Source organism: Choloepus didactylus, chromosome 2 (assembly GCF_015220235.1).
Source record: "Choloepus didactylus isolate mChoDid1 chromosome 2, mChoDid1.pri, whole genome shotgun sequence".
Taxonomy (NCBI): Eukaryota; Metazoa; Chordata; class Mammalia; order Pilosa; family Megalonychidae; genus Choloepus; species Choloepus didactylus.
Window position 1 is genome coordinate 106579437 of NC_051308.1, and position 18971 is coordinate 106598407.

Consider the following 18971-nt stretch of genomic DNA (forward strand, 5'->3'; position numbering starts at 1 on the left):
ACCCAGCAGGCTGCCTTCTGCAGATGCATTTCTTTCATTCCCTTGGCATTACTGAGGTTTGCCTGTTCACCCCCTGTACTGGTTTGTATATATAGTATGTCCCCCAGAAAAATCCGTATTCTTTAATGCAATCTTGTGTGGGCAGACGTATTGGTGTTGATTAGATTGTAATTGATTGAGTGTTTCCATGGAGATGTGACACACTCAACTGTAGGTGATAACTCTGATTGGATAGTCTCCATGGATGTATGGCCCTGTCCATTCAGCATGGGCCTTGATTAGTTCACTGGAGCACTATATAAACTCAGACAGAAGGAGCAAGCTTGCTACAGCTAAGAGGGACACTTTGAAGAATGCACAGGAGTTGAGAGAGGAGCTGCAGCTTGCAGAGCAACATTTTGGAGATGGCCTTTGAAAGCAGACTTTTGCTCCGAGAAGCTAAGAGAGGACAAACGCCCCAAGAGCAACTAAGAGTGACATTTTTGAGGAGCTGAAGCCTAGAGAGGAATGTCCTGGGAGAAAGCCATTTTGGATCCAGAACTCTGGAGCAGATGCCAGCCACGTGCCTTCCCAGCTAACACATTGGCCATCCTCCAGTGAAGGTACCCGATTGTTGATGCGTTACCTTGAACACTTTGTGGCCTTAAGACTGTAACTGTGTAACCAAATAAAACCCTTTTATAAAAGCCAATCTATTTCTGGTGTTTTGTGAAAAGGCAGCATTAGCAAACCAGAACAACCCCCATGGCAACATCCTCCACTACCTTACACAGTTATGACACTAGGTTGTTGCTTCTGTGGCTTCTTTATACCACTTCCTGAGATTGCATGGATATGCACACTGTCATTTTTTGGTCCAAATCAAATTCAGAATACCTTCTGTGATTTTGATCCCATCTGAATCTGTTATGTATGGACATTGGCACAAGGTTTCTCAACATTGTGGGCATTGCACATGCTGGGCAGATCATCACAGCTGTGATACTTGTGGCTTTGGCCTATGTCCACATCATCGTAGCAATCCTACATAATCTGCTGAAAAGCCTATTCCACCTGAGCTTCTCACCTTGTTATTTTCTTGACGTTTCCTGGAAGTGTAGCCCTGATGTACCTATGCTTCTCATCCAAGTGCCCCTTTTTTTCTGGGACAAAGCCATGAGCCTTATCTACAGTCTAAGGAATAAAAAAATCAAGGAAGCCATAAAAAACCACATGTGCCAGTCTACTATAATTACATATAATATCAAATAAGACAAAATATATACCTATTCATTAAGGAAGTATATCTATACCAATATCTATATTAATTGTTCAGTGTTGCTGCTGTGTATATTTTTTCTGTGCATAGAAAGTAAATTAGATATTTGGTCGTTCTGACTATTTCTGTGAACTTAGTAAATATTCTCAGAGGTTGATTAACCATAGAATTCAATGAAAGTGGGATAAAAACTCACACAGTTCCCTGGCTTATTCTTTCTTTGAATCCAAAGAGAGTAACATAAAGTGCTGCTTCTGTCCTGAAGTCTTCCTTAGTCTTTTGAAACAAAAATAAACACACACTTTTCTCTATGTTTCTGTAGCACAATGCTTAGGCCTCTGCTTACATGATTTTTATTCTATCTTATGTCACAGTTCACTTGTCTTATGTGCCTCACTAAGTTGTAAGCTTCTTGATATAGGTGTCTTTTTATCTTTATATTCCCAATGCTTGGTAGAATGTTTTGTCCATAGACACATTCAATAATGGTTTGCTGAATCAATAAATGAGTAATCAGGGACAGTATTTGTCTCTTGAAGTTATGAGTTATGGAACTACTTATTTCCATATTTTCAGATGCAACAGAAAATGGTAGGATAGAGGGTGGGCAATGGATAAAAACAAGATACACAGCATATTTGCACTAAAGCAGTTTTTAATAGTGAAATAAAATCATAGTACTTAAATAGCTACAACTACAATAAATGTATATGTTGAATAGGACTTTCTGGGAATCTAGTTCTTTAAACATAATAAATAAACCTCACGGTTTAGTCATGGTTATGAAGGAAATAATACATTTAGTCCTGGAACTCAGTTCTATTTCCTAGTTTCCACTGTCCTGAAAGATCATAATTTTCAGATGAGCTCTTTCTAAGTTTATTTCCCTGGGTGGGACCATATCATCAAATGTGTTTGTTTTATAAGGTTTATAATTATTTAGGCTTTTATTATTTCTTCAGGTTGCTATACTCAGAAATAATCATTAGTGGATTGCATCAAGCAGTTTATGTAAGATATGCCAAAGATACATTGCAAATCATTCTTTAAAAGTAAGTACTTAGCTTTATGAGAAATTTCTCCCATATCAGATCTCTTTGCTTTACATTCTAATTTTCAAAATTAATGATGCAGAATGAAATCAATGGCTTGAAGTGTTAAAACATACATGGTAGGTATTATTTAAATAGGTTTAAAATAAGTATTTTATTGTGTAAAATTAAATATAAAGTTCTTTTTTTATATACCACCTAAATGAGACATATAACAATTCTCTGGAAAAGGTAGATTTGTCATTACTATCCCAATTACATGCTTGATAAAATGAAAGTGTATTTCTAAGAATCATCTGATCATTTAATGGTGGAAGCAAGCCTTCACTAGATGTTTCCATTTTAAATCCAATGTACATTCTATTATCCAAGCATGTCTTTAAATTTCAATTACAAAGTTTAGTATAGAAAGGAAATGCCACAGCTTCCTTACTCATTGCAGTAAAATCAAGTTAATGACAGTGAAAAAAAAAAACCATTTTCAATTACATAAGGGAGAGTAAGAGATGTTGAAAGAAGAGAAAGGAAAGAATTATAGTTTTTGATTAGAGAATTATAAACTCAAGAAAATAACCTCAGAGAAGCTGAAGAGGTAAGAGTTAAAATGGATAGAGTTAATTGCAAAAGACCTTCCTATTTTTATTTTTTGAGTGATATTCTGACTGATCAAGGGGCAAAAATAGGAGAAATTTTTAAATGATAGCTAATTCTGGAAAAAAAATAAATTTCAAAGTATTAAAAGAATGATCATTCCTATTTCATGTGAAAAATTATTTTTACATTCAATTGGCATATTTGTCCCTGTTGGTAAGTGAGCTAAGAAAGTTGGACTCCAAAAAAATCCACAGTAAACAAAACATGAATTTTAATGATCCAAGTTAGGGACACCCTAGAATTTTGTGATATGAAGCATCTCCCAGGTTTTCTGAGCCCTGGAGGAGAAGATCAAACACATTGCTTCATTCCAGTGCCTGAGAAAAGGCTGAAGCAAGCTGAGTAGAGCTGATTAAACGGCTGTGTGTAGTACAGATCTGCCCAGAACAGATAACCATGGCCAAATACAGAGGTCTCCAAATTATCCCGCCCTTTAAAACTATACATGACTGCTTTTTAATGAAGCTGTCTGTGATCATCTCTAGCTTATCCTGTAGCTTCTCAGCACTCACTTTTGTACAGTGCAGCATACATTTTTTTATAGAGTGCACATGATCCCATACCTCTAAGGTGTCTACCTTGGTCTTTATCCAGTTGTCCCTGTTGCCTAAAACCTAGTAAGGGAAAGATCCTCATCTCCTCTATCAGAATCCTTACTTAATCAGGATCTCTATGATCAGAGACAAGTAAGCATTCTTCAAGATGGCAGAAGTGACAAGGAGAAGGTCAGAAGTCCAAGAGTTAAGCCACCAGGGTGTAAGAATTTCTCATTATCCTCCTCCATCCATCCCAAGGAGTTGCCCTGATACTTGTACTAATAATGGTAAGTATGCTCAGAGACTGGAGAATCTCAAACTCAAGGAACTGGGAAGACTGGTTGGAATGAAATAATAGCCAGAGAGCTAATGGAACAACTATTTCCATGGCTCTTTCCTGGCTGCAATGACTGAAAACTTAGAGAACTGAGAACTCTTCTATTATGTATCACTCTCTCCCTTTGGTGTCTCCTGTGGACTTCCATATAGCTACCTTGCTTTTAGAGAGTAGAGTTTTTATACACTTTTTAATTTTATTTCATGATGTCCATACCTGTTGGTTGAGCCATTTTATTTCTCTGGTCACAAGCTTACTACATGGTGGGATTCTTTTTTTTTTTTTTTTTTTTTTTTTTAATTAAATTCAGTTTTATTGAAATACATTCACACACCATACAATCATCCATGGTATACAATCCACTGTCCACAGTATGATAACATAGTTATGCGTTCATCACCACAATCTATCTCTGAACATTTTCTTTACATCAGAAAGAACCCGAACAAGAATAAAAAATAAAAGTGAAAAAAGAACACCCAAATCATCCCCCCATCCCACCCCATTTGTCCTTTAGTTTTTATCCCCATTTTTCTACTCATCCATACACTAGATAAAGGGGGTGTGATCCACAAGGTCTTCACAATCACACTGTCACCCCTTGTAATCTACATTATTATATAATTGTCTTCAGGAGTCCAGACTGCTGGATTGGAGTTTGGTAGTTTCAGATATTTACTTCTAGCTATTCCAATACATTAAAACCTAAGAGGTGTTATCTATATAGTGTATAAGAATGTCCACCAGAGTGACCTCTCGACTCCATTTGAAATCTCTCAGCCACTGAAACTATTTCGTCTCATTTTTCATCCCCCTTTTAATCACATGGTGGGATTCTTGATAAGATGGTCCCGGAACAGGGGAACGAGAAGTGTTGATGGACTAAAAGAAGATTGACTAAAACACATGAGAAGCAGAGTGACATGGACTTGACTTGGTTTAAATACCTACTAACTAAATAGCCATCAGACTTTACATTTTAGAGACTTTCTAATTTTTTAAAAAATGGGGATAATAATGGAAATAATAATGCCTGTTTGGCAGAATTTTCTAAAAATTAGAAATTAATGCAAATTGATCACGTAAATATATAAATTAACATATAATAGGTACTAATAGTGGCTCTTATCTCTTTGATAAAGATAAAATAATGTCTTACTCCCACTAACTCTAGACAGCAGTTCTTCTGTTCATGTGATATAGTGCATTTTCTATGATTTATGCTCCAGCTAAATTTGATTTGAATAAAATGAAACCATCTGGAGAAAAAAAAATAATATTAGACTCTCAAGAAAATAACTTAGAGATCTCTGTTTCTCCAGATGAGATGGTCCAGGAACAGAGGAAAAAGAAATGTAGCACCTTGATCTCCTCTGGTAGGCCATGAAAGCTGGGTTATTCAAATTGGATTGATATTGAAATGAGGTTTGGCATGGAGAGCCCCACTGTTCCGTAAGAAGGTTTGAAACCATCCCATTTTCTGCTTGTTTGTTTTGTAAAGTTGTCTAAAAGAACCATGCCTTTGAAAAAGAATTTCTGCTTCCTTTTTACTCCACTGAAAATAATATGTGAAATAGGATGACTTTTATCCCACATTTTAAAAGTCAGTATCATTTCCAAAGTTTTGTGACTTTCATTATGTGGTTTGTCAAATGAGGTGTCCTAATTTTTGTTTCATGACATATAAATCAACACACTCATGTAGCTTACTTCTTTTGTTCCCTAATTTGAATGATTAAGGGTGCACTGAATTCTTAAACTTCTGTACAGAGTTAGAAGAATATTCAACCCAGAATTCCTTTCTGATTTATGACTCTTAGACACTATGAAATCTTAAACTAATCTAAGAAACAAAGCTTAATCTCAACACAGTCTCTTCCTCTTACATCTGTAACTCCATTTTTTCCTTTCTAAGTTTTCATCTAAAGACCTTTCCTTCAATTTTCTGAAGTTCTTTTGAGAAACTTTGAGAGCCATAGCAAAAAAAAAAAAAAAAAAAAAAAGTCTGCCAAGTCACCCAGCATCTGTAAAAGTTAGCAGCTGCCTCAGCTTCATCTGCCTCCTAAAGATAAAGTCAATTATTTATGGCTGGTGCAATTCTGGGCGCAAGCAGGAGTCAGGAGGCTGCTGTTGGTGCTTTTTTTTTTTTTTTTTTGGTCTGCCACATATTCAACATTTTCTGTCATTTCTATCTGAATTAGATTAGACAACTCACAGCTCCATGTGAATTGTCTCTCTCTCTTTCTTTTGGATATATTTTATCTTATCAGGTTCTAGATCTTCAGGAAAAATGGAGCAGTTTTCAAAGGAAAAGGAAACCGTGAGTACAGAATTCTCAAGTGCAATTCATCATTGACATAATCAGGAAAACTGTCTCTTTTGAACTTTCTGTACTATCTTTGACAGGGACATTAAGAATTGGCTTTTGGCTTTTAAGAAGTAAAAAAGTTTAATTTTAATTCTCTTTGTGAATGTCTCACTTTAAACAGTGGACTTGAGGTTATGTCTATGTAGCATCAATATCCAGCAATGATTAAGTTGGTTCACATAGAGAACAGCTAGGTAGATTGGAACAAAATAACATCCAATTAAGATGTGAGTCTCCAAAGAATGATTTAATTCTATGGCCATGCTAGCAATGACCATCTGCAGAGTAATAATTATATTTAGGAGGAATAAAGAGAGACTAAAATTTAAACTCTATGTTGAGGGGTAACTGTGCCCAAATCCAGAGGAACAGAGGTGGACACCCTGGGGGTTTTGTTGTGTAATGTCACAAGCAGATTGGATCACTCGGTAGGAAAGTGATATTTTATGTTGTTTGACAATACAAGGTTTTATGTTCCAAAAGCCAATTACTGAGATCCTAGTAATTTGAAATTTGTTATAATTGGGTAGAATTTGTTTTAATTGGGTAGAATTGGGTAGTGTCTGTGAAGAAAGCAAACTGCAGGAATAAATAATGTATGCAGCACAATTTTTAAGTATGAAAAAAGCAAAATTTTCAAACTCCTTGCATATAATATCACTTAAGTTAATTGCCAGCCCATCTTAATTATTCACTAAAACAAGTTCAGAATGATCACTACTGCCAACACCTTTTTAGCCTTTGAAAGAAATGAAATTCTGTTTTTCATTTGAAATTTTCTCATTTACTAATTTAAACTTGTCTTTGGTCATTAGTCCAAATTAATTTTATTTCTAGAACTTAATAAATATTGGCACAAGTTTATGCAAAAAGTTAGGAATCTTTTAAATGATTAAGAATTATTAGCCTAAGGGGTAACCGTATATGTTGAAAAATGATATGAATGTGCTACAGGCTTTCTGCCAACATTTAAGCCTCTTGTACAGGCTTAAAGATACCTGGACATAGTTCTAACATTAGCAGATGTCTTGAGAAATATAAGAGAGGCAGAAAAATAGAGATTTGAGAATTAGCAGTAGACAGAAATTTTTGATTTGCAGATGCTGGAGAGCGGTGGGCCCAAGGTGCTGGAAACGGCTGAAGAGATCCAGGAGAGGCGTCAGGAGGTCTTGACTCGGTACCAGAGGTTCAAGAAGCTGGTTGTTGAGAGAGGCCAGAAGCTTCAAGAGTCCTATCACTACCAGGTTTTCAGAAGGGATGCAGATGACCTGGAGAAGTGGATCTTGGAGAAACTCGACATTGCAGCCGAAAAGAGCTATGAAGACCCAACCAACATGCAGGTCACTCAGTTCCCTAGAGCAGAGTAGGATCTTTAGGAGGGAAAAGGTTTTTATTTATGTTAATGTTGAGGGGTGGATGTAGGTACAATCAGATACCATTTAGGAAAACAAACAAACAAAAACAAAACAAAGACAACAAAAATATGCCAGTAAAGTGGAAAGTTAAAAGGTCTGAGTTCAGAGAAAATCTAAATGTGCATTTCTCCTTATTACATAGTACAATAAGACTTTGGAGGGGTGAGACTGAAAAAGAAAAATCAATGAAAAGAAGGAGGCAGTCTATGGGTTCTAGAAAGCACAAAACTGTTTCTCATAATGAACTTACTTTTAGAACTTACAGTCTTGTAATATAAATGTACATCTGGTTAACTGTAGGGCAACAGTGTAATAGAAAGATTAGATTATCTGTTCAGGACAGTAATTCAGCCTCTAAATAGTCCATGTCTTCAAATTCTTAAGCCTCAGAGTCTTATTCATAAAGGAAGCTGTCATTCTAGATAGTATTCGCTGGATATAATATTAGTCTAAAGTTAAACCATGGGCAAAACAACCAGTTGACTTACAGTTCAAGGTATTTTTGACATACCGTGTGATTTCAGTATTTCGTGGCTTTAGGTTGGAATTGAGGTGAAGTAACAGCAATGCTTCTGAAGTATCTGCTCTCCATTCCCCTCAGAAAGACATGAATTAATCAATGTAACCAGTTTTTCTAAATTGCTGCTCATGCTCCTGGTTGAATTGAAATGAGACATTTCAAAAGGAAGAATTTGATGAAAGCTCTCTGTCCCTACCTGCTTGGGTAGTATTTTGGCATGTGACATAATCATGATCAAAGGAAAGAGTCACATACTTAAAAGAAGCAATTGATGTTGAATAGGGAGCACCTGGAAGGAGAATAAAGTGACGTCATTAAATGGATTAATTGATATATGACAATAAGAACAGAGTCTGGCATGCAATAACCTCTCAGTTAAAAAAAAATCCATTATTTTAATTATCATCATCCTCATTGTGTTTTAATCTCAATAGCACTTAGTTATTCCTCTTTTCTGAAGAGAAGAAGCACTATGTGCCACTCTTATTCTCATCAAAGTTAACTGAGCCTTTAAAATAATGAGGCATTTACTGGAATTTCCCCAAAAGCAATGGGGAGAGGAAAAGGCCCTATTCTACTGTCTCTGATTTTGAGCCTGGTACTCTTTGAAAACCTAAACACAGTGGCTGTACCTGGAGTAACCATTTCTTTTAGGAAGTGATTTTTCCAACTGTGGTCCTGCTACTTCCAGGTTGGGAAACGAGTCATTCTGCCTGGAAGTACAAGGAGAAAAAATGGGACTGCATTATGGTCCAGGAACACTAGACTTCATTAACCGTAAACTCTGGTTTCTAAACTTCAGGTGAAATATCAAAAACATGAAGCCTTTGAAGCAGAGGTGCAAGCAAAATCAAGGGTCATTCGTGACCTGGAAGAAACCAGGGAAGTCCGATTTGTTGAAGGACATTTTGCCCATGAGGACACCAAGGTATATGTATGGTAGAGCTCTTGAAGAGAGATTCCTAATTGTGGATTATATCATTAGGGTTTTAGTTAATATACCCAGTATAAGCCTTGATAAAGCTGGCTTGGAACCAGTGTTCTTGCTTCATATCTTCTATCAGGGTTGGGGCAGGAAAAATGAGATTTCCTTGTGCTTCTTGGGGTAGATGGGGGAGGGAGCCACAATACAGACACTGCCATTGAATGGAATCACAGTACTGCTCATGCTCCCTCAGGATATTTTGGATCAAAATTCACACCCTTTATCCCTTTGTTTCACATTTCCCAGATAAATTGTCTTCCCCAAAGGTCCTTTCCAATTCTATCTTCTGACCTTGGGATCCTTGTGCCTTATCCTGCTTCAAACAATAGTTGCCCTCCCCTTTTGGTCTCTCTGAAAACTTTCTCCTTTGTCTAGGATGCCTCTTTCTCTTTACACTGCACATCTGACCACTACTATTTATCTCCCCAAACCCTCTCTTTTGCTCATTTCAAGAATCTCCTAAAATTCCATGTGTTCAGAAAATCTTCCCTGAATATGTATAACTGAGGATCACCATCATTTCAACATACATTTATCACTCTGGAATCCATCATAAATGTAACAGTTATGTTCTGACTTAATCCATGTATACTTCCAGTATGTTTGTTGATATAGTCAATTCAGGATATTTTTGAGGGAGAGTGGATTTTTATCTGTATGTACATTTTTAAATTATCAAAACAAATTCCTATTACATCTTTTAAGATTGGGACTTGCCTTTCCATGTTTAGTATACATAGTCCAAGCTACTGTGTCAACTAAATGTGGAGAAGGAACACAGATTTAATCAGAGTAAAACTAATTGGACAGAAGAATCTGTAATGAGAAAATCTTAAAATTTATTTATTTATATGAAATTGAAAAACATTATATTTAGTTTTGTGAGTCACTGATCCCCTACATAAATCAAAATATATAAAAAAATGATTGCAACATCTTCACACCACAATGATTCTCAGAGTCACTGAGGCTATGTTGGACAGCATCACTTCAGCCTTCAGAGGAAAATGAAGTCCATGTGCTACCTTGAGCAAGGGAGTGGTTGAAAAATATAGGATTCTTGAAGACATGTCACCTATGATAACTTCAGTTTTACAAGATATCTGATACATACTCTTCTGTGCTAACATGACATTCAAAGCTCTAAATTATATGGTCTCTACATACTCTTACTAGTTTGATGCCACTGATTTCCTTATAACTCAGCAAAATTGTAACTCTCTTCTTTTCTGGTTATCAGTTTATTCTGTTTTCTCTATGCCTTTGCCAGGTCTGCTTGCTGTATTTGAAACACCCTCTGCTTATCATCTGCCTGTCAAAAATCTATCTGTTCTTCAACGACCAGCTCAAATGGCCCAATTCTGTAAAAGGCACTCTTCCATCTTACTGTTTATAATCATTCCATCCTCTAAAATCTCAAAGTATTTTTAAAAATCTCTTATGGAAGATCATATTTGGTTTGGTTTAATAGCTGCTCACATACATGTTCCATTTCATCCTTTAGATATTTGTTGAGCAATTAATGTCCTAGAGAACAAAAGAAGGATTATTTATCCACTTGCCTCTCTACCTGAGCCTCTGAGCTCCACAGTCCCTGTGCTTCTCCTCCCCAAGGTCCATCTTGAGGAACTGCGCCGCCTGTGGGACCTGCTGCTAGAGTTGACCAAGGAGAAAGGCATCCTGCTGCTGAAGGCCCTGAAGTTCCAGCAGTACTTTCAGGAGTGTGATGACATCTTGGAGTGGATTGGAGACAAGGTATGAGAAGGAACAGCATACATATAGGACCTTCCACCCCTCTGTCCTAGCCACCCCAAAAGCAATTTAATGCAGGCTCTTTGTAATGAACTCAGGATCTCTGTGCCTGAACTTCATGTCTTAGAAATGGGAGGGATTTTGGCAAAGATTTGGGGTTATTCTGGGGGCTTTTGGCTTTGTAGGGAGTGGGTCTAAACTTATGGATCTGAATATGGAGAAGGAAAGACACAAGGACTCTGCACTGAAGGATGATTTAACTTTCCCACCTTCTATTTTCCATGATCCTTGACTTCTCATAGGTTTTTGTTCTTCTCTGGGACTGAGATGAGGGTATTGCTATATCTTTTCCTAACCCTTTGTTCCTCAAGGTCTATAAATACATAAGTTTCTATTTTTCTACTCACTGAATAATTCTATATTTAGAACTGAAGATTTACCCAAGCAAGTGCCTGAGAAGAATGCTTTTGTAGATACTCAGTATGTTAAAATGAGTAGGACTAAGGTGAATTTATTACCCATATTTCAAAATGCAAAAATGGCTGCTTCCAGGTGCTCTATCCAACAAGACTCTCTGGAGCATTACTCCAAAGCAAACTGTCTTCTGAGTCAGGGTCCATCTCAGGAAGTGCATTCCTGCTTCTGGCTCTTCCTGGAAGGAGTTATTCCAGGCTCCAACCGTATCTTTGTTTCAAGTTATTTAGGAAATGTGGGCAGGTATGTTGGGTGTTTGACACGTAAAATTTCTAAATGTTTGCTAGTAACTCATCAGATTTTTTTCTATTTATAGGAGGCTATAGTGACATCAGTAGAGCTGGGTAAGGACTGGGAGCGCACAGACATTCTGCATAAGAAGTTTGAAGAGTTCCAAGTGGAACTGGCAGCTCGAAAGGAGCGAGTGGATGGAGTGAACCAATATGCCAATGAGTGTGCCCAGGTGAGGCAGAAGCAAAAGAGTCATTTCAGGGAAAGGGCTCCAATCTTCAAGGAGGACCTCTGCCCAGTTGTAGGGGATATGAGGAAGATGGCAAATAGTGGACAGAGAGATGACTGTCTCTGGAGTAACATGTGCTGAGCAGTCTCCTCTCCCCTCTGGATTTATCCCTTATCTGTCAATGGAAATGGGGGTGGGGCACAGGAATATGTGAACACTTGTGTGTGTGTGTGTGTAGGGGAATTAATCCGCAATGAGGTAGCTCCTTCACTCTGCAGTAGGCTGATTATTCATGTTTATTCAATGTGCTCTTCATGAAGATGAACAAGAATAAGATAGCAGAGAAAATAAAAATGTTGTTTTGGGGGGATCCCTTATATGATTATTTTGGGGAGAGAAGAGGAATAGAGGAGGATTTGCCTTCAATTAATAAAGAAAATATTTAAATAAATTTGCAGTCTCTGCAGACAAGGGCTAATTATAAGAATAAATGACCCTAGTAGGTATAAGAAAAGTTGGAAGCTAGTCCAATTTTGTGTATGTATTTATGTATTTACACATAAAGTAAAGAATCTCCAACAGTTGGTTCTATTGTGTGTCCCCAGTTATAGTTTCATTTCATTATGATTGCATCTCTATAATGAGAATGATTTATGGTGTTATAGAGTCATGATTGCAGGATAAATAGGAACTGGAGTAGGAAAAATAGCCCATGTTTTTCCCATTTATGCCAGGCTACAATTCCAATAGTCAGTCCCTAAGTTTTCTCCCTCCACCAGTTTTCTCAAGTTGGGCATTATTTCAGTTACCTATTTTACTATCACTATCTAAAAATGTTACCAAAAAATTAAAACAAACATATTTTTCATGATTCAGTGAGTCAGATTTTTGGGTTTCTCAGCTGGTCAGTTCTGTTCTCACCTGATATTCCCATGAGGCAGCTGATTGAAGATCTAAGATGGCCTCTCTCTTATGTCTGGGGCCTTGGAAAGGATGATGAAGGCTTTCTCTGTGTGATTCCTCAGCATTTAGTAGACTTGACTTCTTTTGCTGTCAGTGTTCCAAGAGGGCAAGAACAGAATTCAAAGGTTTCCTAAGGCTTAGGTCCTGGAGTTCATAGAATTTCACTTATGCCACATTCTATTGGTACAAGCAAGTCACAAGGACATCTCAGAATCAAAGGGTGAAGAAACAGACTTCAACTCTTGAAGGGAGGAAAGGCAAAATAATGTGTATTTTCCCCCATCTGTCCCACAGGATGCTTATGTCCAACATGGGTAAAGTATATCCTCTGCCTTTGGGTAATGGGCCTCACTCAACTACAATAGAAAGTATCACACACTCAAGAAGGAGAATGTGGGCAATTTCATTTGGAGATGCTTGGGAATGGAAACAAGAAGAATGATGTCAGGTTGCTGTAGGGAGACTTGGGCATACGGCAACTCCTCAAAATAGCCAAGTATCCAAATAACATGATGCTTCTAGCTTAACCGGATATTCATGGATCTTATTGTTTCAGATAGTTTGCAACAATGCCTGAAAGTTTCTGCAAAATTTTGTGTGTGCATGTGTGTGTAACTTTAGGAAGAAGCCTTAGAAATAGCTTTCATTGGATTCTCAAAGTTGTCAGGACCCACCTCCAAAGAATTAAGGACTACATTACTAGAATTTGGGAAAACAAATCCGATTTCAAAAGGGAATTTTCTCTTCTTTTCCTTGGTTTCCAATATTTCTAAGGGATTTGGCAAGCATCAACAAGGTGTAATTCTGAAAATAACTTCAGAGTTGAGCAACATCTATTAGTAGGCTAGTATAGTGCTATGGGCACAATCTCTGGTGAGTTTTCTAGGTTTTGATATTGTGGCTCAAGTCAGAGCTAGGGGTCAGGACTAAAGTGAAGCTCAGTGTTCAGTGACTATAGTCATTCTCTGCTTCTGAAAAAGTATGGATCAGTGTGAACTGAGAAGTGTTTACATTATTTGGAGTGTAATCTCACCTTTGCATTGATTTCCTCTCACAGGAAGACCATCCTAAATTACCCTTAATTAAGTCAAAGCAAGATGAGGTAAATGCTGCCTGGGAGCGTCTCCATGGTCTGGCTCTGCAACGACGTGAAACCCTGTCCAATGCCGCAGACCTCCAGCGATTCAAGAGGTATGGGCCTGACAAGGGCATTATGGGAAACTCTGACATAGCATCACGTTTTTTATCTTGGTTAGTCTTTGTTTATTTTCCTTAGCAATTAGTGGCCAATACCTCAACACAAAGAGGATCATGCACTTGACTTTGGACAGTGAGGTATGGGGTAGTTAAGAAAATGGTGGCCCACATTATAGGCAAGATTGTGGAGACTGGAATGCAAAGCAATAGAAATAACAGTGGCAAATTAGTAACAGGAGCTCTGCAGAGGCAGAGAAAGCTGAATAATATTGGATGGGGGTGGAGGGAGGAGTTGGGAAGATGAAATACATTTACGATTTGTTACTATGGGAAGTATCTCTGGAGGCTCAACCATCAGGAGGCCGATGCCATTCTTTTCTCAGTGGAAACCACTAGCAAGCAAGAGCCCTTTAAATTAATTTTTACCAGTGTTTGAGAGGGCCAGGTATTTGCTTCCTTGGGTGAAATAGGATGGTCCTTGCTGTACCTTCTGTTGCTCTGTTTAGCCTGGAAGGCTTTCCTTCTTTTGCTGGAGCTTATGTAGATGTCTCACAGGGATGTGAGTGAAGCCATCCAGTGGATCAAGGAGAAGGAGCCCCAGCTCTCCTCTGAGGATTATGGCAAAGACCTTGTTAAGTCTGAGGCCCTGTTCCACAGTCACAAGGGACTTGAGAGGAGCCTTGCAGTCATGGAAGACAAAGTAAGCCATTGTTAGAGGAATGGTTCTCCCCTTGACCTGTAAGAGGCATTTGGTGGTCATTTGCACAACACCACGCCTCCAGAGGGCCCAGTAAATTCACTCTTTATAATGAAGAAGACATTCTCTAGCACTTAAATGTAACTCCAATTCTATATCTTGACTTGAATGGTGGATACTAGATACTTACTATTTTTTAAAATTAGTTTATTTAAATGTACATGTATGTTGTATGTATTTCTGTGATTTTATGACATATTTAACAATCAAAAAACAAAGATGATATCTCCAAAGATGGTTTACTAATCTCCCTCAGTAAATAGTCTGGTGGCCAGAGTATTTCCTTTCATCTTACAACACTTTCTTCTGTTAAAGCTGAATTTTGTTTCTTTTTTTCTTTCACTCACTAGAAAAGGGAAGCATTTTCTTCTTCCCCTTTCATGATAAACTCTGAGACACTTAAAACATATTATGAAATCCACCTTTGGGTTCCCTTCCTAAGACTGGAAAACCCCAACCCCTTTATCTGGAGGAACATAGACCTGCTAGAACTTGGAGTAAGCCTATATTCTTGAATGATTCTCCGCCTTTCTTCTTCCTCTCACAACTCTAGCCATCACTTAACCAGTTGCTGCTGAGCATGCACAGGGGAGTCACCTGCAGAAAGATCCACACGTGCTGTGTTTGCATTGCATCGTAGCCCTGTCCCTGTGTCCACTTTCTGAAAGCTGTCCACCATTCTACTACTTCTTTCATTTCTCCAAATTTTTTTTTTTAATTTTTGGTCTTTTTTCCTAAAGAGTTGATAATGACATTCCAAACTCCAGAAAACATTTGATTATGGCTGAGCATAATGAGGGGACCTAATGGTAACATGTGGAAAGTTACCCAGGTCCACAATTTTGCCCCAGGAACCTTGCTTCTCAAAAATCATGCCCCAAATGATCTGGCATTACTGGAATTCTCTTGCCCTGCTGAGCAGAAATGTCTTTCTGACTTACAAAATAACATATACAAAACAGTATAGAAAGGTGGTGAAGGTAACAGTTGGATCTAAACCTTCCTTCTAATACTTACTAGCAGAAAGACATTTAGAAAAGAAAATACCTTACCTCTCAGTTTTCACATAAGTAAAAGAGGAATAGAATAATATCTACCTCTTAGTATTATTAAATGAAGAATTAGATGAAGATATTAAATAAGAACATGCATGTGAAGCACTTAGCACAATGTGAGACAAAAAGTACAAGGTAAATTATTATAATTAATATAAGATATTCATATATTAATATAAATGTCATTGTAAGTCTATATTAATAAATTATCATATTATTGTTTTGTAAAAACCCTCCCACAAAACTTTGTCAGGAGGAGTAAGGGTGCTTGGATTTCCTACTAGGTTTCTTTTTCATCTCAAAGGTGAAGGAGTTATGTGCCAAAGCAGACAAGCTGAAGCTTTCTCATCCTTCTGAGGCACCTGAGATTCAGCAGATGAAAGAGGATCTAATTTCCAACTGGGAGCACATTCGTGCCTTGGCTACCAACCGATACGCAAAGCTGCAGGCTTCCTATTGGTGGGAAATCCTTCCTCTCTGTTGTTCTATTTATCTCTGTAGGGCCTGGATAGAATATTAAAAGCAAAAATAAAAGAATGAATGGTGTACAATAATAATAATAATGATAGAGGTCCAGTCCCCCTCCCTGCCCTTTTAGTTTTAATTTGCCAAGGGAATTCCTTTGCAGGCTGATAAAACCCTGAGAATCCATTTATCCTTCCCATCCATCTTTCCCTGTTTTCCCTGCTGACTTTTCCTGTTTGTATGGTTGTAGGATTCTATGAAGTGGCCCTTGAAGCTGGAAAAGCACCTGAAAAAACCTTTGCAATACATACCTTAATGTGGTTAAAAGAGGAATGTTAAGTTGTAAAAAATGTTAACAGAAAAAAATTAAAAAAAAAAAAAAATCCATGGAACTGCACTACACAGTGACCCTAAATTGACCTATGGGCTACGCTTAATAATACAATTATAAAAATGTGTTTTCATCAATTGTAACAAATGTTCCACACCAATGCAAATTGTTAATAACAAGGTGGAAAATGGAAATCCTGTATTTTATGCTTGATTGCTCTGCAAAACCACAATTTCTCTAATTTAAAAAAAAACCACAAATTAAATCCTGGACTAAGCTAAGGAGCTGAAATAGGTTTGAAGCTGCAGAGCATCAGAATAAATCTAGAATTATTTCATGCCTGTAGTTTCAACACTTTCAAATAAACTGATAACTGGGCATCATTTCTGAAGTTAATTCTTATGGCTAGTCATTAAATCAACAGAAAATAGTGTTTATCTTGGGATTTAAAACCAAGTGATGAGCATTTAATTTTTTTGAACAGGTAACTTTGTTAATTTGTGAGATTAAGGATGAGCTGTGATACATGAGGTGCTCTTAATCCTAATTCCAGTACCCTTACTTCCCACTCACTTTTCCAACAGGTACCAGCGCTTCTTATCAGATTATGAGGAGCTCTCAGGCTGGATGAGGGAGAAGACTGCTCTGATCAATGCTGATGAGCTGCCAGAGGATGTGGCTAGTGGGGAAGCCCTACTGGACAGGCATCAGCAGCATAAGGTACTGAAGAAACGTCTCCCTATTACGAGGAGGGTGGTGACCTGGTTCAATGCCAAGAAAGCCAGAAACTTTCTGCTGCAATTTGATTCCTTTTGTCTTGTGGTCACAGCATGAGATTGACTCTTACAATGAACGATTTCAATCTGTTGATGAGACTGGTCAAGCCCTGCTGGATGCCAACCATGAAGCCTCCGATGAAGTTCGGGAACAGGTAATCCAGCTGAACACACTTTGTGGGATTGTGTGTGGGGAACTGAGTCTTCCATGTTGCCTGAGGCATATCTGGGGTGGTGGCTTAGAACGCTGAGCTGCAGGCCTGCATAGAATGCCATGCAGGCCCGCCCTGTAAAGATGTGTGTCTTGTGACTACCATTGTCTTAAACCTAGATTGTATGTACCTGATGTAAACATAAGTATCTGGTGGGCTCTCCCCCACCCGAGCACCTTTAGCATATATACCTGATCTTCTGAAATAAATAGCTGGAGCAAGGCTGCATTGTCATCCACTTAGCACGAGATGCAAGTGGGCCCCCTGCTCCCTTAATTCTTAGCTTTGTGTCCGTGTCTCATTCCTGCATTGCCCTGTCAGCAATAATTGTGATTATATATTTGGTCCTCACTTAATCCCTTAATAAAATGGTAGTCTCCAAATGGGAAGAGAACAGAGTCATCTAAACATGTTAATAATATGGACCCAACTTTCACACTGCTCTCTTTCAAATGTTGTGCTTTAGCTGACTTGAGTCACCTGAAATTCTCAGGCTATGATTTGTGCTTCCTTGCCTCAGTGCCTTTGTTTCATCAACCCCCTGACTCCCACCTAATTTGAAACCTCCTTTCCAGTTTACCTAGTCCGTATATCCTGCTTTATCACTTTGTCATGCTCATCACTATAATGTAAATTCTGTTAGGACTGAATCCCATAAATCTTTGGGTCTCATAGTGCCTAGAACAGTGCCTGGCACATGGTTCACACCTGCACATTTTCCTCTCTCCTTTATGCAAACTGAAATCAAACTGCTTTTGCTACATCTTGTATGTCTCAAATTTAAAGTAAGTAACTGGAAAGCATTAAAACACTCAGAATTCCACTGAATGAAGAACTCAGATCTACCACTATGCTAACTTCCTGGATCATGGGAGTCCACGTCAGCCCCCTGACCCAGAAAGATTGTGCTTCAGTCTCAGAGTCACAGGTGCTCTTTAGGATGAGACTCAAATTAAGATTTGCAGACTTGCAGCTCACTGGATTCCAAGTACAGTGTCTAGTGCTGCATGACGGGTGAGGGTGAGATAACTTATGTTTGAACTCTCCCAGAACTTGGTGAAAACATTATAACATGGATTTTTATTATTAACAATTTTCCTCAAAAGGAATAGTAGGATCCTAAATACTTGCAAACTTGACCTGTTATCCTGGGATCTTGAGAATTTATACTGCCTTTTTTATGGAATTAACACAATAGCAGCTAGAATTTCCTGGGCAGATGCTTGAGGTGAAACAAAGGCTTTTAAGGGTTTGAGAATGTTACTTTTTCTTTCTTTGATGATTCTTGTTTCCAGAATAAAATGCAAATGTCTCAGTCTGGAATTTTAAGTGTTCTGTGAACTTGAACTTCGTCAAATGTTCAACCTGTCTGGAGAGTGCACTTTTCTCTGGAATGTATTCTAT

At 38.0% G+C, this 18971-nt stretch overlaps 1 protein-coding gene across 1 annotated transcript in view; it reads left to right on the top strand.

Annotated features, from left to right (window-relative positions):
• Positions 1 to 6065: 6065 nt before the first annotated feature.
• SPTA1 (spectrin alpha, erythrocytic 1) overlaps positions 6066 to 18971 on the top strand; it is a 77386-nt gene continuing 64480 nt past the window's right edge. Inside the window, exons 1-10 of the mRNA XM_037825628.1 lie at positions 6066 to 6157; positions 7306 to 7545; positions 8943 to 9068; positions 10740 to 10880; positions 11668 to 11814; positions 13832 to 13965; positions 14527 to 14671; positions 16088 to 16242; positions 17164 to 17299; positions 17409 to 17510. Coding sequence (XP_037681556.1) covers positions 6128 to 6157; positions 7306 to 7545; positions 8943 to 9068; positions 10740 to 10880; positions 11668 to 11814; positions 13832 to 13965; positions 14527 to 14671; positions 16088 to 16242; positions 17164 to 17299; positions 17409 to 17510 — 1356 coding nt within the window. The 5' untranslated portion in view covers positions 6066 to 6127. The remainder of the gene's footprint in view (positions 6158 to 7305; positions 7546 to 8942; positions 9069 to 10739; positions 10881 to 11667; positions 11815 to 13831; positions 13966 to 14526; positions 14672 to 16087; positions 16243 to 17163; positions 17300 to 17408; positions 17511 to 18971) is intronic.